Source organism: Macrosteles quadrilineatus, unplaced genomic scaffold, assembly GCF_028750875.1.
Source record: "Macrosteles quadrilineatus isolate MER2022 unplaced genomic scaffold, UCM_ALF_1.0 Scaffold_9__3_contigs__length_116548681, whole genome shotgun sequence".
Lineage (NCBI taxonomy): Eukaryota > Metazoa > Arthropoda > Insecta > Hemiptera > Cicadellidae > Macrosteles > Macrosteles quadrilineatus.
This window is the reverse complement of record NW_026542602.1, coordinates 111,564,547-111,588,950: the sequence shown is the minus strand read 5'-3', so window position 1 is coordinate 111,588,950 and position 24,404 is coordinate 111,564,547. Positions and strand designations below refer to the sequence as shown.

The window sequence follows — 24,404 nt, the reverse complement described above, 5'->3', positions numbered from 1 at the left end:
TAGCGAGCGTGCCTCCCTGAGGAGTAGAAAATTTGAGGTACGAGCCTATTTACCTGAGTTGCGTGTACTACACACTACTTTACCTAAAAAACTTATATGAGAGGTTGTTTTCGTTTATAACCTCTCATTGCCACTGACAGTGATGTAACGACTCATTGTACCAATCACTAACTGCACCAATTGTTAACAATTAAATTGGTAAACAGCTGATTAGTTGAAGTTCGAAGCATTACAATTTTACTTCTTCTCTCTCAATCCTTGAACCTTATTGATCCTTACCTGTGTTGTTAACAACACTATGCTAAGTAAACAATACTGTTATGTGAAACCTTAGTTTAAATCCTAAGAACTGAACTGAAACTGCTACTTAAAAAACCGGCTGTAAGTCTGGTATCTACTATTAATACCCAGTAGCTGTGTAACATAGCTCTATCTTTATTACTTTTTGGAAATTTAACTTAACTGCCCCAGGACTTTTTTCTCACTCTGTGTATTTTTTTTCAATACCATAGTCACAGAACTCCTATGTAATATACAAATAATCTTTTTTGAATCTCTAATTTTTCATTTAAGAACTCCATGAAAACAAGCCAAGTAACACTTGGGAGTGGTAATCATTATTCAATATACATTTTAAATATCATGTTTTTTTATGAAAAACTGTACAAATGTCCTACAACTAAGGAATACTTCATTTCTCACTGGTACATTCAAATTACTGTTACAATAACTACATCTAAATCAGTATGTACAACATATTTACAGTTCAAAGTTGATCACAGCAAAGCACTTCAAGTCACTAACTCAAACTCTGTCATTGTTACCCTACGTTTGGTAAAGTCAATACACTTCTTTCATCGTGTACTTCTCCACTGGAGCAATCTTGTTCTTTTTGTCAAACCACGGTCTACTGAGCATTTCTTGAATCTCTACAAGACTTTTGTCACTTGTGTTGGGAACAAAGAAGTATGTGAAAGGCACAGCAAAGGCGTTTGTCAAGGCGAAACTCCAGATGCCAAAGTGGATACCGAAGGTGGACTTGACTGCGTAGTATATCTGGATGGAGAGCAAGGCACAAGCAAAGCCTATGCTGTTGGTGAGAGATGTCCCAAGAGCTTTCACATTGGGCGCAAATAACTCTCCTACTACAGCAAACGCACTGTTGGAGAAACCTGGAAAGATTTGTTTCAATATGTTAAAATTATTTATTCATATTATACAGACCATTTATATGTATCTCTCTTTTACTAAATGTCTGACAATTTAGAGAACAAAAATGTTCTTTTTACCTATAGTAAAGGAATACCAATTCAATGTGTGATGTTTGCAATTAGATATGTGATCAGGAGATAATTATCTATTGACATGTTAATAACAGAAAAAAAAACAATAAATTTAGGTGGTACTTATACATTTTTGCGGCAATTTTTTAGTAAACTATTCTACACTTTTTTAATTTTCAGTTTTTCTTAACGATTAAACAAGCCATATGCTTCTTATTAAAATGCTGCATTATTTTAGGGCACAATAATTACCTAGAGAATAGAAGCTGATGTAAGCCACCAAGCTCACCAGAGGGACTAAACTGAAGTTTTTCATGTCGTGTCCGAGACTGATGAGGTAAAAGTGAGTACCAAACACTACCTGCAACCAAACATTGGAACGTCAAAACCAGTTGGGATATCAGTCTTCCCTCAATAGGAATAAGAGTCCACCCTGCCACCAAAAATACAAACACTTAACACAATAATTGTGACATTTCATTGTCACATTACTTTCCTTCATTCTAACTCAAAACCTTTTTTGTTATAAAGGCAGCCACTGTCATTGAAAGGGATATGACCTGATGATGTATAGTGTAATTTTTTGAGTTTTTTGTTCCAATGAGACAAAGTCAAGGAACACATTTCCATTCAACTGTGCTTGCCTTTTCAAACAATAATCCTCTAAATCAGGCCCTTGGGACCTATTAACTTGAAATACTATTGCGTTACTAGTCCTGAAAATAAGTGTTTGCCAGACGAGTGTGGTCCGCTAAACACATTTTGGACGAGACGTACGATAGTTTACGCCATAGGCCTACTAAACTAAATCTGTACAAATCCTTACATATTACCACCAACCAAAGGAGTAAAAATCAGTAGTCATAACCTCTAAGAGAGGTTATGTTTTTGTTTATAACTACTCATTGCCACCCAAATACAGTATAATCAGCTGATTGATGTCGGTAAAACTCATTACAATTCCTGTAGTTAGCAATAAATGCCCCATTTGATTAAGCTGGCAGCAAACATCTGTTTTCTGGACTAAATCCTTGCGTGGGAAGTTCGTCAAAATAGTGTAGTGTGGCGTAAAGTATATTAATTTACTTACCAGGGATAGACAGCTGCCAAGGGCAGATATGAGAAGAGGTTTCTTGTAACCAAAATGGCGAGTGACTGTTGGACCCATTAGTCCTACAATCAACATCAATCCTCCGAACACTAGTGTGCACAACTTTGTTGGGATATCCACCTGTTAAACATTGATTATTTAAATACGGTCAACAAAATAAATGTGCTATAGGTATCCGGTACTACATTTTGAGTGATATAATTGATATCAAAACAAACAACTTTTTTTAATCTATATTATTAAAAGAATTTGTTAGAATTTTGTGAGCAGCAAATCGACTGCAAAATATTTATGTTTATGGGCATATTGCGTATCAATTTAAAGCTCTTATACTCTATAGATATGCCTTTTCCAGGTTTGGATGATATCCCGTGAAAGCCCTTTGTCCTATAGGCTTTTAAAATTTCAGTGTTTGTGCTGAATTCTGTTGTAAATCATTACCGCAGGTTATATCATTACAGTTGGTGATGTTTTAGTGAATTCATAATGTTACTATTTGTATAAAAAGTAAAGAAGACAATTATTTAAGTTGGATTTCGTTTTTTTATAAGGTTTTTTGTTTTCATAGTACACGTTTCATTAATAGTTGGAAAAGCTAATTACAAAAGTTATGTTCAGGGTTTGCTTGAAAAAAAAAACAAATTAATGATGTGTGAAGTTAATGATTAAGTTATTACGTAAACAACAGATAATTTTCAACTTTAACTCAGAGCAATAGAAAATCGTAAATAATATAAAATATAAAATATAACTCAGATTTTGAAGTCATAAAGTGATGCCGGCTGCTAGTTATGTAGAAACGCGACTAAGTATGTATTTTATTACCAAAATATGAATAAAGGATGAAAATACAACAGAGTGAGAGGCCTTGTTTAGCTTTGTTACTGGGTAAGACCAGCTGTTTCTTTACCATCAGTTTTCAAACTATCAACAAAAACCTGTCAACTTCCAATTACTATCCAATTATTCAGGCTCTCTATAACCACTGAGCCACCTATTTCTGCCTACTTTGATGTTTGATGACTTTGAGTCTTTAGAAGTTATTTAGAGGTACTTCTAAACGACCTATTGATTTCCCAATCATAAAAATAAAACTACAACAGTAAATTAGTTTATTTGTTTATTATCAAATGGCTTACCTCAGCTAGATCAAATAATGATTCAGTGATTGACATGATCACAGGGACGCCAGACATCTGAAGGAAAAACAACAGTCCGCAGCTGATATACAAGGCTCGGATACTCGCTCTGTTTGAGAACAGGTCTCGAAAACCTCTCTTGCTCATCTTCATCTCTTCTACAGCTTTCTGTAATCATGTATTCTCAATAGATTCAAACAAAAAATACCTATTTTAATGTTTATGGGTGTTTTTAGAAGGGTTATTAAAGCTTTTAATTCTCCTTTTCATCATAAACTTTGTAATGTACATTTTGTTCCTCACCTTACTTATTTTGTTATTTTTGTCTTTTTGAACTTAGGCAGACATTTTATAATGTTTTTTTAAGAAGTAACTTAAAGGTTTTGTATGTTTTACTGTATTCACTGTCGTGTGTGCTTCACAAAACATACAAAGTTATTGTTATCTCACTAGAAAGTAGATGTGTCTTGTTTTTTTGAGGTACTAACTTGGTCCAAAAATCATATACATTAACTTACCGGGCTTACTTGCACTCATACAATGCAAGTAACAAAAAAACTTTTATTAAAAAAACAAAATAATTTGGACACTAAAATAACTTTTTTTTAAAATTAAAATTATAGTTCAAGCTTAATAGTAACATAATAACAGGCCTGTACAAAATATTTTATATTCTGTTTCTTAGGATTTACAACTGTATTAACTTAGATTGGTATTGGTTACGTAGTGAAAACATTCCTCTAATAATTTTATCCATCCACGAGTTCTTGTACTAAGCTGTTCATGTTTTTTTGAGGAAGTTTAGTTATACTTTTATATTCAGGGTTTGATTGGATGCTGAACATATTGATACAGAGTTTTGGGATGTCTTTTTCTATAGAAAAATATTTCTGTTAATCAGCAAACAGAATTCCTTCTCTAAAAAAGTCAATAAAACATTAAAGAGAAAAATATAGGAAAAAAGAGATAAGGTCTCATCATAGGAGTAACTAGGATGGCCCTAAGGGGGGGTTAAACCGGGCGTCTGGGTGGTATCCCTCAGAAAATTATTGAAAATTAGACCTGCAAACTCGTGTTTTTTTAGCTATTTAGAGACATAAAAGTGATTTTTTAACTGTAAAAAAATGTTAATCGGTAAAATCACATTTTAAGGTCAAGGGGAGTTTAAGGGGGGGGGGGTTTAAACCCCTAAAACCCCCATGGATACGCCAATGGATTTCATACCTCCCAGTAGTTGTGGTTCCCTAACCATTTTCTAAAGTGTGATGAAATCATGATAAAAAAGGAATTAAATGCTAAAACTTGTTGAAATCACGCATTTCCTTTACACGGTCGACATCAACTCAACACTAACCTGTATCAAATTAACTTCTGCTTGAACCGTCTCCTTAGACGCCCCTCGTCTGAGCCACTGGATGGTCTGAGTGGCTCTGTCTACCTTTCCTCTGGCCAGCAGCAGGTATGGCGACTCTGGTAAGAGGAAGAATATTAAGAGTGCAACGAGCGGAGCAGCAACACTGACTATGGCCAGCCCCACGTAGCTTACTTGCGGCCCTACTGCATACATGGTGAAGTAGCCTAGGGACCGAGATGCCAACGGTAGAGAGGCTAGGGTCCCTCGTATGTGGGGCTGAAAACATAAAAAATTGTTACAGCTCATAAAATAAAGTAATTAATTAATTTTAAAATGTTCTAAAAAATGTGCATGCAAATGTGATGTGGAATAACATGTGTGGGAATGGGATTCAAACAGATTATGGCATTGTATGGATTGTCAAATCTAAAGGCTGCTGGTTCGACTCCAAGTGGGTTTATTCAGATCTCAGGTGCCATTCATCATCGCGCTATGATATTAAAAGACGATTATCAAAAGGAGCAAAACACGTGGGTTAGAAAAACCACAAAATCATTTTACATATAAAGTATATATATTACTTTGGCTATCCTCAAAGTTCACTTGAAAGATGAATTATTAAATACGTGATCTTAAAAAAAATACCGTCAGTACGTTAGTGACTTGAAGTCAAAACTTGAATGTCAGACGTTTTACCATAGTCCAGTCTGCTGTACTAAGGCTGTATGTGAGATCACACGGAAGTGATAATTAAATTTGTATTTATGACTTCTTTAGTTGCCTCTATTTTAATGGAATTGTGTTGCTGCCATACCTGAACTTAATCCTTTTTTGCAAAGCATAGGACTATTCTAATTTTATTTCATACAGACCTTTTATAATTATAACATTTGTTTAGTCAAGAACAAGGAATCTTTTACGCAAATATTACCAATGCTGATATTATATCATGACTGTAAGAATAAAGTTCAAGTTCATGACTGGAGGTCAATGCTGATCTCTAACAACATGATTATAGTAAATGTGCATTAGCGGCTACTTATCTATCTATTGCCTTGTTTGTACTTGAAATTATTATGCTGCTATAAAAGATGACTTGAAGGTCATACAGAAAACAAAGAAGATGAGAGGCTTAGAAAATAAACATACAGATAGTACGGTACCACAAAGAGGTTTATTCTTTGTATTTATTTTCTAAAGCTCAGTCCATCCATGCAGTTCATCTGTGTTTATCATTTATCATTTCACTAAGACAGTGGCAAAGTAATGTGTTCTGTAAGTCGATTATAGATGGGTAAAGGGACAAGATGTGTTGGGAAGCTTTGTTACCGACTAATACTAGAAATTTTTTTAGTCAGGATCGTTTATTGAAAGCCCAATGATCATTGACAGTTGGGTGTATTGGGTTTTGCAACTTAATATTACAGGCTTAATATTGACTTACTGAAAATCTATTATGACAATTCCAATCATCTTATACCTATTCAAATGTTCCTCATCATTGGGCTTAAAATAGAATGATCCTGGCTAATGAAACAGCTGATCCTAGACAGTAACAACCATCACACTTCGTTCTACATTCATCCTTCACTCATATTTGGTTGAAATATGCACCTAGGTGGGGTCCCCATCTTAATTGGTAATATTTCGTAATGCTGTAATTTGTATTTTGTGAAATAAAGGCATTAAATTAAATAGTTGTGTTACAAAACTAACAGTGAAGGAAATACTCTTTAATTTCATATTATAAAGTTTTTCTGATCTGAGAGACCTGTCTTTTGATGTTTTTATAGACCTGCACTAATAAAGTCTCATAATAATTTATCTTGTTAAATTTGCTGTTTAACGTCATTCACTTTAATCACATTTAACTTTCCAAAGATAATGCTAGGCATTTAAAACTATTCAAAGTTTAAACTTCTGTTTTGCCTAGAAATACAAATCTTGTGTTTAAAAAATGTACCTAACAATGTACCTTAGTCTAGTGGTATGTCTAGTCTTACACAGTTAGAACAAGGAAACTAATTGCTGTAGTTACAACAATTAAACCATGCAGACGGCCCATTTGTTAATTATAAAGTAGTTAGATAAGAGAACAGTGTGAGACTTTTGTAATGGGATGAAAAACAAGTTTTAGTTGTTATAATTAAACTCACCATTTCAAGCTATCAAACAATTTTTTGCATTATCGTTATACAGAAATTAATGTCTTTAAAAATGATTGATCCATTTTCATAAATGACATGTGTAAAACACTATTTACCCAAACATATTCTTTTCTAAACAAAATTGTATTGGACAGTATCATCTTTGAACTCTCTTTATGAAATAGAGTCGTCTGTTTATTTATTATCTGTGTACCTGTGGAGTGTGAATGTCTTGCTCCTCTGAAGCAAAAACAACTTAAAACTGATTAGTCTGAAAATCTAAACAAATTATATTACAAACCTTGGCAAAATATAGATCTTTAGGTCCTTTGAATCTCCTTGAATGTCACCCTGAGGATTTTCAAGTTTTCAAGGAGCTGCTTTTGGAATTTTAATACTAGTTGGTTAATAGCAACATAAAGAAAACCCACAATACTTATTCATTTTGTTTTGCCACACAAATCAACTGGGAATAGAGAATTTTATAAAAATAATAAAATTCTACACTTAAGTTTGGTTAAATCAATTATGGTTGTCACGTACTTATTTTCTACTCTACATACGATGTGTTATTTATTCCTTTTTCCCCTCATGCATCCTCAAGCCACTTCAAAGAGTAAAATAACCAGTTTCTTAAATTAATGATTCATTTTCAACCTTGCAATAGTGTTTATACTCACATCTGATAGTTCAGCAATATACACTGGCAAAGCAGACACACTCATGCCAAAGGAGAAGCCTCCAATCACCCTGGCACAGTAGAGAACCTGAAATGTTGAAAGAGAATTTCTTTATAATCTTCCAAAGCAATCTTCCAATGTTATGTGTCATATTTTTTCTGACTTGAAGTGATAGTAAAGGTATAAACAGCTTGATTTTTGATAGTTTTTAACTTACATGTTAACGGCATAATTTTAAAGGTTTAATTTTAAGTTTAACGGCATAATGTTAACTTACAAGTTTACTCACACATAAAGTAATATTAAAGGTGTAAGAAACAAATTGAACTTATATTCTTAGCACGTGTGTGATGATGGCTGGCTTTAAGATATGATACAATACAATACAAAGTCCTTCTGTTGAAAGGTTACCCATCAACTTCATTTTTAGAAACCAAATTTCTATACACCTATATTCAATAAATAGATTGTTCAAGACCAACTTTATCTATAAGAATCATATATAACCATTCACTTAATCTGTTGATGTCTCTGCTCTTACCTGAGCGCTAGAGGCTACGGCCAGCAGAGCACAGCTGATGAGTAGGAACAGTATGATGAGGAAGGTGGTAGGCTTGCGACCCAGGGAGTCCAGAAGACATCCGCTGATGAGAGGTCCGAGGACTTGACCAATGGCAAAGCATGACACGAGCCAAGCCTCGTCAAGCCCCGCAGCGGCTCCCGAGAGGCGACTCCCTGCTTCTCGCAGGCGGGGAATAGCGGGAGAAGTCCACACATTGCTCTCGCCCACACCGAAGTACACGATGTTGACTGAGGACAGATGTAAGATTGGTTGAGTGTTTTGACCAATCTCAAGAACCAGGTGTTCCACAAAATAATAGTAGAATTTCATACATTAGCCATACAATATCGCTTTGTTTTAGCGTACAATATTCTACCTGTGTTTGTTGAATCGGCCATTAGTTTTACTCATAACTGGTGCAGAGATTTTTCATCTAACACTCATTATAACATATTCCACATCATAAAAGATACAACCAGTCAACTATGTATAGCAAAATTAAGTGTCTTGTGGATCATAAAATTATGCAACATTTGTTTATAAATCCTAAGTACTGTACACATCTGATTTTACTAAAAACAGATGTAGTTTTTAGTCATTTTTGGAACAGTAAACCACTTTTAAAGTGCACCAAGATATAATAGGAATGTTAAGTAACAATGGAAAACAGTAGGATAAACAGTAGGACACTATTTCAAATAGAATAGTTTTTTGTAAAACACCTTACACAAATTTTCTAGCAAAAAATGAGCTGACTAATTTTGAACTCATCTAGCCCAAATTAAGCCAAATGGTAAATTCAGACACGAAAACATGTGTAAAAAAAGTGTTACAATATTGTGGGAAACACGTGAGGAAAAAACCAATAGAATTCCAAGATCCCCTGAAACTGGTTGCAGGACTCGTAATTGACCAACCAGTTTGTGGTCAAGACCAAGGTCACAGGAGGATCCCTGACCCTAACTTTGTAACTAGGCTTATATAATGTTAATTGGCTGTGCAATCAAGGCCAATAGTTTGTTCATTTTTTAATTACACAATTACTTATTCTTGGTGCAGTATAAATGAATGAGTTTATTTATTTGAAATACCTATAATACGATATTTATAAATAATTTCTGAATTTTATAATTCAAATTACCAGGTACTAAATTAAAAATATACTGTGGGAAAATCTTAGAGTAAGCTGCACCAATTATCAATTATTTTATACAGGGACGCCACCTATGTGCTTTAAACCCAAAATATAAGTGAAGGATGAGTGTAGATTGGTGTGAGATGATATGTGTTGCTTTGTTATTGACTAAGATCAGTTGTTTCGCTGTTTCATCAGTCAGGATCATTTAATTTATTTAGCCCAATGATCAGGAACAGCTGGGGTTGTTTATAAATCTAATCACAGACCAAGTTAAATGTCATTACTTAATTTGCTCTCAACGAGTGGAAAGATGGGAACCAAATGAATAACAAATTATTTTAAAAGAGTCCAATCTCACGTATTAGACTTAATGAAAATCATAAAAAAAATATATTTTTAGACCTTCTATAATAATACATTAAGAACATAAATATGATACACATTCTAAAGCTTGTTTTGTATAAAATATTTTAGTGTATTTTAATTTTTCCATAATAGGGAAAATGAGAGAAAGTACCACTTTTAATACTGCTGAATGTAAAATTGTAAATGGAGAATCCCGATTTTGTATGTGATCGAATATCTATATAACCATAACTCTTGCTGCGGAGTGCACAGTACGCAACGCCCATAATAAAATTCAAACAGAAATTAGAAACATTTAAATGTAGAAACTATACAAAGAACAAAGACACCTCAATGTATATACTCACTTATTAAGGCGCTCAAGTAAAGATTTCTATAACTGATAGACTGTTCAGCTGCCATCCTTTATAATGTGTCACCTCCTAAAAAATGCATTGCGTAAGATTAATGACGATAAGTAAACCATCGAGTTGATGTTCTTTTACATAATAATTGGCTTGTTTCCAGATTTCTAGAATGCAAGTGACATAGTACCTTAGCTAGGATGTTCAAAAGCAAGTTTTGTCAGAAATAGTTATTTGTGTAACTAGTGGTGAAAGTGGCACTTTGCTGCACACGAGATCAATGTTTACGCACGAGCCGCAGGCGAGTGCGGAATGATCTCGAGTGCAGCAAAGGCCTTTTTCACTCGTGTTACACATTATATTTTTCCTACAGTCACTATAAAACATAAATAATTAGTCTTTCAAACACTATACAACACGTTTTTAGGTTCAGCTAGCAACACAATTACACAAATGGTGCCCTGGAGAAAGTAGTACCCGTGGTCCGTATCACTCCGCTATTTTTCCTCGGCAAGAAATGTGCTCCGTCTTTTGAGAATATAGTTCCGTATGTTTTTGTAATTTGAAGTGGTTTCCGCGCCTAAAAAAAATGCTTTAAAGGTATTTTCTTGTTTATTAAGACCGTAGGAATGTTTTAAAAACGTTTAAAAGAAAAGTCCAGAAAGTTCAGAAATACCAAAACTATAAACACGAAATGACAGGTTAAATCGTAGTTATAATAGTCAATCAGCTGTTCATAGTATTATTATCTTTAAGTGTTGCCAACCTATTTCCAAGCGTACGGATTACGTGCATAATAAAACCACGCTGTTTTGTGTTGTTTGGTTGGAATCCTGATGTGCGGCAAAGTATAAACCGTGCGGCAAAGTATAAACCGTGCGGCAAAGTATAAATATGCAGCAATTAGCAGCTTTCTGTACTATAAACAGTACAGGGAAGCCAACTTTGTCGGGGGACTGTAGGAAAAATATATCTAAAACCTAACAGAGGATAGAAAAAGCGTTGACTAGAAACAAAAAATCACTAAAGGCAGAAAAATACCTAGTGTGTTTGCAACATATTGTTTATACCATATACTCGATGCAATCGAATGAAATGCAGCCTATTGTCTTTGGTCAATGGTAGTATCATTAAAGTCAATGGTAGTTGCAGCAAGGGAATCATGTGTCTCTTAAAGGTACTTAAATATATTGTTTTTGTATTATTTCCTTGTCTAACACATCCTATACTATGTGAAGTTGTCATAACCCGTGAATTAAATAAACTTCATCACAGATTTGCCATCCTTATGAATCAGCCTGAAAGTTTTGCGGTATGGTATATTAAACTTGTGTCTGGTAGCTTGAGTTTGTTGATATTTTCTATTTATTTATTTCGATTTTAATAGTTTTTGAATAGTTACGACTAAATAAAATAGAACTTATTTAAAGTATTGCTTATGTCTATTGTAAAGTACTGCTTCGATGCCTATTACATTCTATACTTAATGGAAAATAAAGCATTTAATTTAATTCAATTTCAGGTTTTGTAACCAACAAGTACATTCACATTGCAAAATGTACAGCGTACCCTTAAATTGTTGGGGGAGAAACACATTGGTTGACAAGCGCTTTCAAAGGTAAGCATACATGAAATAAATACAAAAACAAACTCTTTAAGTCAAAACTTTAGATTTTACAAGAGCATTAAAATTCTACTTGCAGTAACCAAAAACAACGTACATTAACATCTGTACATAAAACTTCAATTTAAGATATTTAGCGAATTTCACCACGAACACAAATTGTATAAAAAGTAGGTTGGAAAAACAATTATTCAAATACAACAACTTAAGTACCAGACTACTGTGAGTTTAGATAATTGCAATTCCCCTGCCATTGGACCGACCTCGGGTTTCCCTGAAGTCAGAAAATGTTAACAGCAGCAGCCGTAGGTGCTAATTACAATTCAATGGACACCTTTACACCTCAGAGTACCACGTAATTCTATCCCGATACATTAGTTTATCTCCTTGTTTGATTTAAGAGTATACTATAAAGAGTGTAATTAATATAATTTTTGTGAAAGTTGCTAAAGGAAAAGTAGACCATCAAGTTGGGACTGGAATTCTTGCCAAGTTCCCCACAAAACCAGTTGTTGAACTGGGACTTTGAAACAATCGGTCATGTTTGCTAATCTGTCAAACAAGATCGCGATCTATACAGTAGTATATTGTTCCTTTTTAGAATATGATTACGTAGTTGAAAAACTTCTCCGATTTTTATTTGTCTTCAGTTTATACAGTTTATTGTAACCATTGTAACATTATCATAATAATCAGCAATGAAAGTTCATTATATGTTACAGTAGTTTTATTACTAGAAAAACTACCACTATGAGATTTTTTGCTGTCTTTGAAATTTCGCCTGAAATAGGTTTAAAATTGAAAAGGCCAAAAAGTAAAAAAGCTTTTGTTTGATTCTCGTAGAAATCCTTGTGTCGTCCATAATAATAATATAACATCTGAAACATATTAGGCTGTCTACGTGTAATTATTTTGGGGATTCAAGAGGATGGTTACGTTTTCCCTTCCCATCGAGATTTTTCCCGATTTAATTTAAACTATAAGGATAGGCTATAATGTTTTATGATTTATTTAATCTCCATCATAAACACAGTATTGTACCAGTATTTAAACTCTATGTCGTACAGTAAATGTATTCATTAATGTTATTTGCCTGAATCATATTTTAGAAAATATATTTATGATGAACACTTTCTACAATTGATATCATATTGATTTGAATACCCATAATTGAATATTAATTTGTTTAAGAAAATTCCATGATAAAAAAAAAAAAAAAAAAAAAAAAACATTAGTTCGCACTTTCGAGGGATTTATTCCCAACCAATGACCGGGTAATGTGAAATCACATTTTATGAGATCGAAAACGGATGTTGTTATCCCATCCACCCTCCAAAATATGACATCACGTTTCTAATATTTGGGGAAGGAAACTAGGAACATGTTATATGCATTTAACTTTTTTAGTACACCAAAGCTTAACATTGTCAAACATACCATGGTATAACTTGGTATAATTACGAAATTAACCTAAAATAAACACTAAGCAAACGACTTCCACCTTTTACAGTTACGTCAAACACCACAAAAGCTGTAAAACTCATTAGGAGATGAACTGCAAAGTTGACAGAGATATGGCACGTAAACAAAACCTTAGCCTTTCGTTGTGCAACCAAGGAAGATGGATCACTTTTAAACCTAGACATCACGTTTTAACAAGCGGTTTTGAGGAAATCCTCTTCAAAATAGGGCTTTAAAATACATTTCCGCTATAGAGATTGAGAAAACTCGATAGTGTTTGAAAATACGTTGAGAGTTAGTCATATAATGATTGAAAAATAGTTACTGTAGCAGGAAAGTTTCTGCACGCAATGGTTTGCGAAATCATTACCTGCAGAAGAATCATCACGCTTGCAGTCATATAGCATAAGTCTTTCATTTATCGAGCACGTAAATAAATACGGCCAGAAAATAAACGATAACATTTTTTAATTCTAGAAATGATAATACAATTTAAACAAAAAATTTATCCAAGTTGGGAAAAATAATATTCCCTAGTTGACATTCAAACGAACCACAGTACTATCAGGCTGATCATTACTAACGGCAGAATAATGTTTACCCACAGTATCCTAAGTTTAATGCTTATACGAAGAAAAGGAACCAGTTACAGTTACTTCTAGTTTAAACTATAATTTCGAGCAATGTCCACAAACGAGCAATGGATGGACGTGGTCTAAAATTTGACTCCATCTTTGCTTCGGACTAATTATACAATCGAGCTTTATTTCGGCATGTTATTACAATACTACGAGTCTTGGTTTAAGGGTTAACTTCACATCAAGGCCAAGAGTTCGAGGCCCGCATAATGAACAAACTTCGATTGTTCTGAATGAATTGGTTGTAGTAATTGTGACAAACTATCTCATTCGTACATTCTTTTATGTGTTTATGCTCTACATTAGACCAAAAATATACTGTACTGCCTATCGAGTCATATCTATCCAAATAAAATTCAGTGTGTATTTATTGTGTTTGCTTAACAGGACAGTGCCGTGTCCTTTAAGATTTAATACAAAAAATGACAGCACCCAATCCAATTGACATCCCAAATTCCCAATGAAGAATAAACACATAATCTCCTTCTTCAGGATCAAACGAACAATGTAATATCAGATTGAACAATGTAATCAAATTTTTTTATGCAACAGCCGATTAAGTTTAGTTTGTTAGGTGTGAAGTTCTGGAAGAAAAAGTCCTGTATGAGTTCAAAGCTGTTTTGAAAATATAATTTTAAAACCTCAATCTCATTTTTCCAGGAAAACATTTTTTGGATTGAAAGAATCACTGACATCGTTCTCGTCTTAGAACACTGAAGATAACCATTTCATCTTGAGGCTGAAAAGTTGTTGGATTTATGACAAGTTTTAAATCAATCAATATATGAAAATTAAATTAGATTTAGAACTATGCATTTGCTTGGCTCCTTGGCTGGTTTGCTTGTCAAATAACGTTTTGATTTTCATTAAATTCTGCCAGCGACTTGGCAATTTCATCATACTGTAATGAGATGCCCGGAACGCCGCTGTTTGATTTTCTGCGAGCCATAATTATTGAAAGCAAATCACTTGCAAACGAGATTTCATGAACTGGATATTTTTATCTCGGCAACTGGATCATCATCCTAATTACCTTCGTCGTCCGCGTCAACCGGTTTGCTCCTATCTGAAAGTGACATTATTTATTGTAATTCTGAAGATGCCACATACTTATCTGGCCAATTCTAATCCAGCTTAATCTGGCCACTGATAGATAGATAGATAGATAGATAGATAGATAACAGTGCTTTATTTTTCTGAATCGTTTACAAATTTACAGATTGTATTATTTTTATGCACAAAAGACAATAGTCATTTGACCGTCTGTCTGGTTGGCAAAGTCCACTTCCACTATCTAAATAAAATCAACACTGCACTGATATAAAAAATAATAAACATAAAAGCACTCACTTAAAAGCTAAAATAAAATTTAAACTAATTTACATTCATTCCAATTTTTTGAACTGCACCAAGGATTCTAATCTATTGCCTACACATACTAATACACATACCTACACATCATACTAGGCTATACTGTAAATACATACATACACACATACAAACATACAGATATATTCTAACATACAGTTTTTAGAGTTAAACCAAGAATTTCCTTTTACAGTAAACAGTTAAATAATAAATCTTTGAGATAAAAAGTATCATGAATGCTGAAACATAAAATACTGCTCTAATAAAATGAAAGGAAAAAAACAGAGTATATGATTGTTGAGATTCATCATCAAATAGCCTAGTATATAATGTTTTAAACTGCTTAATTCATGTATGCTTATTGTCACCTGTCGTTCAAAAGATTACCCTCGACTCGAATACCTTTAGAACAGAATATTCCCATCAAGTTAGGATTTTTAAAAATTAAATTCATTTATTAGCTCCCTCCTACGGACCCAGGCTGGCCACTGTTAAACCCCGTTCTTTCAATTCATCTCTTTATAGTTAAAAACGTAGTTTGAAGTAAATAATGCAAGTTACAAGGAAAATGCTGTCTTAAAACGTACCGATAAGCATCCATCTATAAACAAGTCGATCAGGGGTCGGGGTTAAGATTCTCATGTGATAGAAATGATCACGTAAAGCTAAACTAAGAAATCGTTGTATCATTGACTATAAACCCTAATCAGCCTCGCGCACACCAGCCAGTACAGTAGTACAGTGTAGTACTCAGAGTGATGTTGTTGTTTGATATTCATAATATTACAATACAGATTTTAAAATAAAAACAGCTTACTTGGAGTTTATGAAAATATTAACTCGAGACATTCGGCACAATTTTTCACTGTTAGGTAAGATTAAGGCTGGGCGCACACTGATCCAGCATTTCACCTGAAGCAAAATGTTGCACAACGATTTGCTTGAAGCGTTTTGTTTATTTGCTTCTCCAGTGTGCGGGAGGTTCAAGCATGATTCAGCATTTGGTTTCAAGCAAAATTAAGAAAAATAAATATTAGAATTACATATTATGTCTACTCGTCTTAACTGCAGTATTGTTTTAACATGTGACGAGGAAGTCGACTATTGATGTATGTCAGTTTTTGCAAAATGCTGGACTAAATAGAAAGACAACATTGGGTTCACCCAATCAAACTGTTGATAGACAGAAAGGCTTTCCTCTCAGAAATTAAATCAGATCCAGGGAAATTTTAAAATTATTGTTGAATAAATGCTAGCCTATACTATTTTATAGAAAGGGTTTTAAATACCGTAAGAAATTATTATTAGATAGTGTCGTGATGGTTATATAAATAGGCAATGATTGATGAACTGAATAACCATGGTAATTTCTTAATTATTTTACTACTTTGCATGACTACCAAAATGGTAGTAAGAAAAATTAATCCACAGTACTGTATAGTTCAATATAAATTCAAAATATATATATGTTAAGTTTTAACGCAACTTCTAAATTCATTTTTCAAAAAAGAGTTATTTTTTAATCAACAAACGGTCAATTGAATTTTGAAAGCCACTAAGATTTACTAGCTAGAAAGGATTTGGCGCATGCGCAGAACGTTTTGCTCCTTGAAACATCAAACATCGTGCTGTATGGGATCCATTCGTCGAGCAACTGCTCAAATGTTTCAAGGCGTTGTGAGGCGCCTCGCAACGTTTGCTTGATCAGTGTGCGGCGTCCCATTGAAATACATGGGGTGCTCGTACCCAGCGAAACATTTTGCCTCGCAACACTTGCTTCAGGTGAAATGCTTGATCTGTGTGCGTCCGGCCTAATACTAAGGCCGGCCGCACACTCATGCAGCATTTCACCTGAAGCAAGTGTTGCGAGGCGCCTCGCAACGCTTTTGAAACATTTGATCAGTTGCTCGACGAAAGGATCCCATACAGCAGTGTGCGCCCAGCCTCATAAAAACGTTTAAATAATCTTCATTGCTAAATATTAGTATTTAGTATGAATATGAATAATTAGTAGTTCCACGTATTAGCACAAGTATACGATTATAAAACATATATTTCTTCCTTAACTTTTCTACTAATCTACACTCGCGCTTTAAACATTTACTTACAAGACGGACAATAAAGTTATAACAGCCATCGATTTCGATCGGAAACTACCTATAACGAAAACTTTCGGAAGGCGCATTTTTATTACATTCGGTCATGTAGTGTTTGTAAAACCTAATAGCTTTTGAAAAAACAACAACATATTTTTATGATAATAGAAACGATTACAATGTGCTCCTGAAAATCGTGCATATCCCCAAGCTCAGACGGAAAGTTTAATCTTGAAGTGGGGGAAACATCAAATTGAATAGGTACCTATAAACATTCCACTCATTCGTTTACTCATTTATATAATTTGACCTAGATGACACAACTTACACAGATCCATTACAGCATATTAAATAAAGTATTTTAAACTCAGTTTTTTTTTACACAAACCTTAAAAGCCAATGGGGTGAAGACGTGAGGGTATATTTTGTGTTAACCAATAAAAGTTACATCTAAAAATCTATGAGTAGGCCTACGGTAATAGCTTTAATTTGATGCTATTTAGCCTATTGGTTAATGTATATGTGTTCAGAGTTAAGGAACCCTAATAAAACTGAGTAATTATTCAATAATATATCCAATTGATCTAAAAAGATGATTAAACTACTCTTCAAAATAATAAAGCTAAAACAATGAGGTTGATTGGGTAAACTTATTAATATTTTACTTAGTTATACATAATTTTACATACCGGCACCCCTAAACACAAATAAAAAACTCTACACTAAACTACTTTGTTAAGAAAAAAGTTGAAAAAGTTGAATTAATAAAAGTGTTAAAACAGTGCTTGAAAACCTAAGCACGAAAATAATAATAAACTGATAAAAAAATGTAAAGTGTACCTAAATAAAATTTAAAAATATTACGACTTTAACCTGAACACCAAGAAAAAAATTGAACAAATAATCTGGAAGAAGCCTTATTTGAAAAATTATGCTGTAAAACCTTAACATTCTTTTAACTACTGAAAAGGAATAATTTCAAAATTAGCAAAACAAAAATTTTGCAACAATATTAACAATAGTAATACAAAAAACAATAGTATTAAAATAGTAGAGTAAAAACTAACCTCGAATAGTAAACAAACTTCAGTGGTCCATGTGTATAACACCAAGCTACCACAACACTTGTAGACTACCGCACAGCTGAGCACCGACTCCACTACCACTGTCACTGTCCACTACCACGCGGTGGTCTACTACAGTAACAGTGGCTAGGCCGGGGAAAACCAGTTCCGCAGAACACGCGGGAGTTGACGACAATTTCCCCGGGAATCTCAACTGACCTATGAGTCAAGTGGACGCCGATGACGTCTACAAGCTAATCCCAGGGGTAGAAGTGAGGGAGGGGGAAGTACGTCAAGACTCGAGGGTAGACGACCCCTACGTCAAGCGTTTTTTGTCCAATTATGGGGTGGGAGTTCCGTAGGGGTTCCAGCCTGATGTTCTGCTTTGTCCTAGCTTGAAATGAAAACACTATCTATCTCGTTGTAGGCTTGCTGATGCTGATTGGCTTATGTTCGCCAAGTAGTAAAAAGGGTGCCGGTTTTAAATTATAATTGGACTAGTGAACCTGTGCGGCTCAATGCCCCGCAAAAACATATGAATTTAGAAAACAAATTCATCGTGTTATATACTGATATGTTATTCACTGACCTCTATATTTAAAAACTCAGTTGGATTTTCTAGATGGGTGCCTCTGCCTTCGACTGTTTTCGAGGACCCACTCTTCCCCTTGGCATACTGACAATTAATTACCTAACTTGTAAAGTTCATGTAGTAATTCATTAATACTGTTAGTTTATAAAGAAAATTAGATAAAAGGTACTTGGCTTGGTGCTTTCATAACTAACTGCAAACTCAAAATACACCCACAAGTAAAAAAGAATCAAGTTATTGGTAAAAAAAACTATGTTTGTGTAAAAACAATATTCACATGAAGTAGGTGATTAGTTTGTTTTCTCGATCAGCTGTTTCATTTCTAATAAATTAATAATGTCAAAGATTTGTGATTTTAAATACATCAATTATTATAGTAAAGTTTTCTAAATATGGTAACTTATTCTCAACTAAATTTTACTATTCCCAGCATGAAAATAAAGTAGTGAGATCCATTATGAGTAAAGTTTAAGGCACACAATCCTTGATTGAAATGTAGTATACATTAACAGTCATAATACACATCAATTATTATGTAGTAGACTTTGACTATTTTCAAGTAACAAACATATGTTTCTGTAAATAAAAATGATCTCCCTTGTTATCCTTATGGAGGAATACGAAACTTTAAAGGGCCCCAGGGCCTCACTCTCTAATTATTTCCTCAAAAAGAAGGTTTCCTGCACAACTTCACGTCACGCTCTTTCCAATGACACCAAAAACATGTCAATCGGTTCAATAATTTCGGAGGAGTAATTGTCACAAAAATCGTGCTTGCGTATTAAATAAGTATAGATTGACCTGCTTAATTGTTTTGCGTTAGCAAAGTAAAACAAGCTGGAAGTAGTTTGAGATGTTATCTTTACATAAAGAGTATTTTCGTTTTGTATCTTAGTTTGCTTTAATAATAGTGCAATATGACGAAAAATATTATGTACTATTTTACTTAAGAATTAAGCAGATGCACTGTTTTATGTCATAACTCAAACTCAACTCACTTTATTTACATTTTTTCAAACATAGAATAACAAATAAACATATGATTATTATTAACAGAAATCAACAGATGTTATGAAATAAACTGTTCTCACAACATCCTCCCTTTTAAGTTTGAAAGTTCTTCAACCAGCTTGGTTTGTGTATATTTCTCTTTGGACGGTTGTATGGTTCTGTGTTATGTGTATTCATGTTTTCCTCTCTTAAATAAGGGGCAAGTTTGAGATGGAATCGATTTCTTCTCACATTCCTCTTATCAGTTTCATCAATATATGAACGAGGGCTGTCCAGGATTTTCACAATTTTGCCATGTAAGGTTATAGTCAATGGTAAGGTCCACAATCCAAACTGGGTCTCCTTTTATGAAGAGGATTCAGTTTGCACTTTGTGCCTTCTATCATAGTTGTATTTATACTTCTCACGATATGTTTCTTCTCTCTCCTTAAGATCCTTTAGATCTGGTTTTCCACAAAGCAAAATTATTGAATCAATTCATAAACAGCTGCTTATTTATTTACATTAGCGGAATTGAAAATAGCCTGGAAGTCATTTTGAAAGGTTAATATTATTTTCGTTTTCTAGCTTAGTTTGTTTTGTTAATAATCATGCACTATGACGAAATAGTTCATCACACGGGCAAAAGTGTCATTTTGAGTACAGTAACATGGCCTATACTCCGTTTACAATATTTAGGCGGATTTGGGGAAGATCACCTCCACGTCTCTTGATCATAACAAAAACAGCTCAATAGTTGAGATTTGTCAAAACGACAATCGGATACAACATACACATAAAGAAAAAGGGGAACTTCCTCTCAAACTACCTAAATTTTGCGAACGGAAGGTTTTGTGAGCGGTTTTTTGGTTTCTTTTTTAATTTGTGTTTTTTTTGCGTAGTATTTCATTCAAAAACTATATGAATTGCTTTTAGACAACAAAGTAATGTGAAACATTTTTTACGCCAGTTCAAAAGAGACAAAGATAAGATACTAAAAAATATATAGAGTGGTTTCTTTTTTAATTTTAGCGAATTTCCCATATAGGGAATAAGCTATTACCGTAGTACTCATGGTAAGACCTGGACGCGGGACCGATTTTTTTTTTCGTTTTGAGGTCCCTAGAGGCCAAAAACACCATCCGTTCAAATTCATATATATATATATTTATATATTTATACATTTATATATATATATATATATATATATATATGTATGTGTCCGTTAGCACGATAACTCGAGCAAAACTGATCCGATTTTGACGCTTTTTGTACAAATGTGTAAACCTACATAAAAGGTCGATTCACACACATCAGTCCAGTCACAGTTCCGTTACAGTCCAGTTGCAGTCCAGTTACAGTCCAGTCACAGTTGCATCCGCAATTTCTCAGTCAATTGTCCGTCAGTTGGTTTCAGTCAGTCTTCCGTCTCTAATATTTAAAGTAATTTACAGTCAACAAATTTAAATTTTAAACCTATATTCTATAAAATTATCATTGTCCATCTTGATGATTGTTACAAAGAGTACTCAAAATGCAAACGCAACCATTAAAATAACAATAACACTATTTTCTAACCTCAAACAGTTCCGTCAGGCGTCCGAACAATCAAAAAGTATCGTTGGAAAGAAATCTGAAATTGACTGACGGATGCCAGCAGAGTGACTGACGGGACTGCAACGGATGAGTGTAGATAGCGCAATAGAAAATCCATCAAAGAATATTTTTGTTAATTGTGACGTGCCTGAAGTGACTTTACTGTGACGTGCCGTAACTGATGTGTGTGAATCGACCTTTATTCGAACGAGTTCGCGATCCAGCATGATCGGACTATGGGAACGGGGGTTTACGGGGGGTTTATGGGGTAAAAATATGTTTTTCCCATTTTTGACCCAAAAAACATAAAATTTAGCAATTTCTTTCCAAACCATTTTGTAGAGATTAAAAAAACAAATAATTTAGTATATTGAAGCGTTATTATGCGCCTAATGGTTACGGAGAAAATTCCAAAAAATTGTAAATTTAAAATTCCCATGTTATTATTATGGAAAATAAGTAAACTGTTGTAGTTTGCTTGTTTATGAACATATTTTGATCAAATTTGGAAAATGTTTTTATTTTTTACTAACTATTAACATTTTACAAAATAACAGTTTTACCCTCCCTGATGCAGCAAACCTAAGTACTTGTTAAAATAATTCTATTTAAATCGGGAATAAATGTTATATTTTTAAGTAGACATTTCAGTATAGATCCAATCAGTCAAATGGAAATTCGCTTAGTCTGCAGGTTTGCTGCGGCGGGGGTATTAGGAAATTGTTTCATTTCTCGACATTGTTTGTATCTGTATGTTCTTTCCCTCTTGAAGGCTGCATTGGATTACAGACCCAGAAACGCTACAAATCTTGTGTTTTGATCAGCAATAATCCTTTTAGCACAAACCAATTTAACAGCATGATAATCTGACCGTGAAAACATTAAAGTTTGACTTGTTTATGTTTAAAACGTGACACAACGCAAAACAGAACTTAAACAAAAAAAAAATAGAGATAAAACACGACTCAATGCAGAAACTGTTTGGTGAAAAATTAACAAATATCTATAAGCCAATTAATTATTGATTTTAAATCACTTGTTGAAGCTAATACAGAATTAGATCGTGATCTGTGTAGGCTGTATTTGAATATTTGTAGGCCGATTGTAAATATCGACGTTATCTAGTCTAATGAATCCAATCCAACTTACAGATTACAGCAGCAATATGACGTGGATCATACACCATCATACATTAAATCATGTCATTCAATAATTATTTATTGAATTTTCAACCTTTGAGGCTATAACCTCTCTCATAATTTGACATATGTCCGTGATTATGTGACGTTATGAAATTTACTACAAGTTGCTTTGCCTTTGCTTACAAGTTCGTGAAGTTTTGCGCAATTCTGCAAGACTAACATTGGAACAGTAATGTGGTAATATTTTTGGATAAGCTGATAAACAGTTCAAATTCTGTTAGGCTATGGAAAAACTACTTTCAAAATAAAAATAAAGCATTCTTAGGATATAAAACATCTATATATCTAATTCTGTAAGCCCAAAATTTTACAATGAAATTGTGAGTGAACGGGAGGCCGTAGAAAGCTGGGAGAGGTCTCATTTTAAAGGTCTGGGCATGAAATTTTGGGGAAAATTAGCCATTTTCCTTAATTATGTACCAAAAGGTTATTACGGAATAAATTAATTCTCATTTAAATAGCATGGGAATCCAAGGTCATGTCTGCTTTGTTTACTTTAAAACATGTGGTTTAACTTTATTTAAAGCATATGGTAATTTGTAATATGTACTGTAATATGTATACTACTGTATTATAAAGCTGAAATAGACTTTTTTACAATTTTAAGGATCTGAATCAGTTAGTTAATGGAGTACGATTGGTTGTGTTAAGTATGTCTGAAAAAAGTTAGAAGGAATTACTGGAGTAGGCAAAGGGAACATATTTTTGATGCCAAAATAAAACTAATATCTACAGATGCTAATATATGCCGTTTAAGTTTACAAGGATTCAATTCCCATTGTGATTAGCTCTCGCTATTCTATATAAAGCGCAAGGCCAAACCTTCACAAAAGTTGGCATTTATTTGGAAAAAACCAATGTTTACCCAGTGGCCAGCTTTATGTTGCTTTTAGCCGGGTAAAGCGGCCAGATGATGTTAAAATACTACCAAATAAAGACCAAGGAATCTACTTTAATATGGATACTGTAAAACAGAGAGTTTTTGCATTTTACAATTTGGAGGATGACATTATCTCTATGTGTTTTTTCGAAGTGAATTTGTCTATATTCAACGAAATTTATATGTATTTTATTAATAGTCATAAAGATTAATATTGAAAATGTTCTTTAGTTGTATTACGATTAGAAAGTTTAAATTATAAACACACCGCATAAACAGTCCTTTGGAATTTTTATTTTAAACAGAGCAGACATCAAAATGCTTAATGCAGCTATGTAATAACTATCATACATATTAGGCTATAATATATAAAAATGTTAAACAATTATTCAAGTTAGGGTAACCCATGAGACTAATAATTTGTACAAAATAATTACTAGAATATTATAGGGGCCAGTGCCCCTACAAGCCACTAGTAATATCTAAGAGTTAATGTTTAAACTTAATTCACGAAATTGACAGATGTTCTGCTAAAATACCGATCTTTCATACGCACAAACTCTTTACCAAGATTAACCGAAGAGCACATTATCGTGTTAACCATGGCATATGTGTCACTATTTGCTGTCATAGTATGACAAGATACATTAAAAGAAAAAAAAAACATTAAAGGTATCATTAATCTGACACATCCTACTTTTTTTCTCCCATTAGCTTGTCAACAACCTTTATCACGAGTAAGCGATAACAGTAATTAACTATGATATCT

At 33.6% G+C, this 24,404-nt stretch overlaps 1 protein-coding gene across 1 annotated transcript; it reads right to left on the bottom strand.

The window, feature by feature from the left end:
• Positions 1-627: 627 nt before the first annotated feature.
• On the bottom strand, positions 628-18,527 carry LOC129002964 (facilitated trehalose transporter Tret1-like). Its single transcript, XM_054431111.1, has 9 exons — positions 18,379-18,527; positions 10,128-10,202; positions 8,256-8,524; positions 7,715-7,801; positions 4,888-5,163; positions 3,534-3,701; positions 2,374-2,514; positions 1,536-1,644; positions 628-1,172 (listed from the first exon to the last, which is right to left on the bottom strand). The coding sequence occupies exons 2-9, from the start codon at positions 10,180-10,182 to the stop codon at positions 841-843; spliced, it is 1,437 nt and encodes a 478-aa protein (XP_054287086.1). The 5' UTR covers positions 10,183-10,202; positions 18,379-18,527; the 3' UTR covers positions 628-840.
• Positions 18,528-24,404: the final 5,877 nt, after the last annotated feature.

What these genes read in the sequence shown, in the direction of transcription:
- LOC129002964 (XM_054431111.1), bottom strand. Translation starts at nt 10,182, where the DNA reads ATGGCAGCTGAACAGTCTATCAGTTATAGAAATCTTTACTTGAGCGCC. An exon ending in CATTATTTGATCTAGCTGAG is followed by an intron (nt 2,515 to 3,533) that starts GTAAGCCATTTG and finishes AATGTTTAACAG; the next exon opens with GTGGATATCCCAACAAAGTT. An exon ending in CATCAGCTTCTATTCTCTAG is followed by an intron (nt 1,173 to 1,535) that starts GTAATTATTGTG and finishes AAATCTTTCCAG; the next exon opens with GTTTCTCCAACAGTGCGTTT.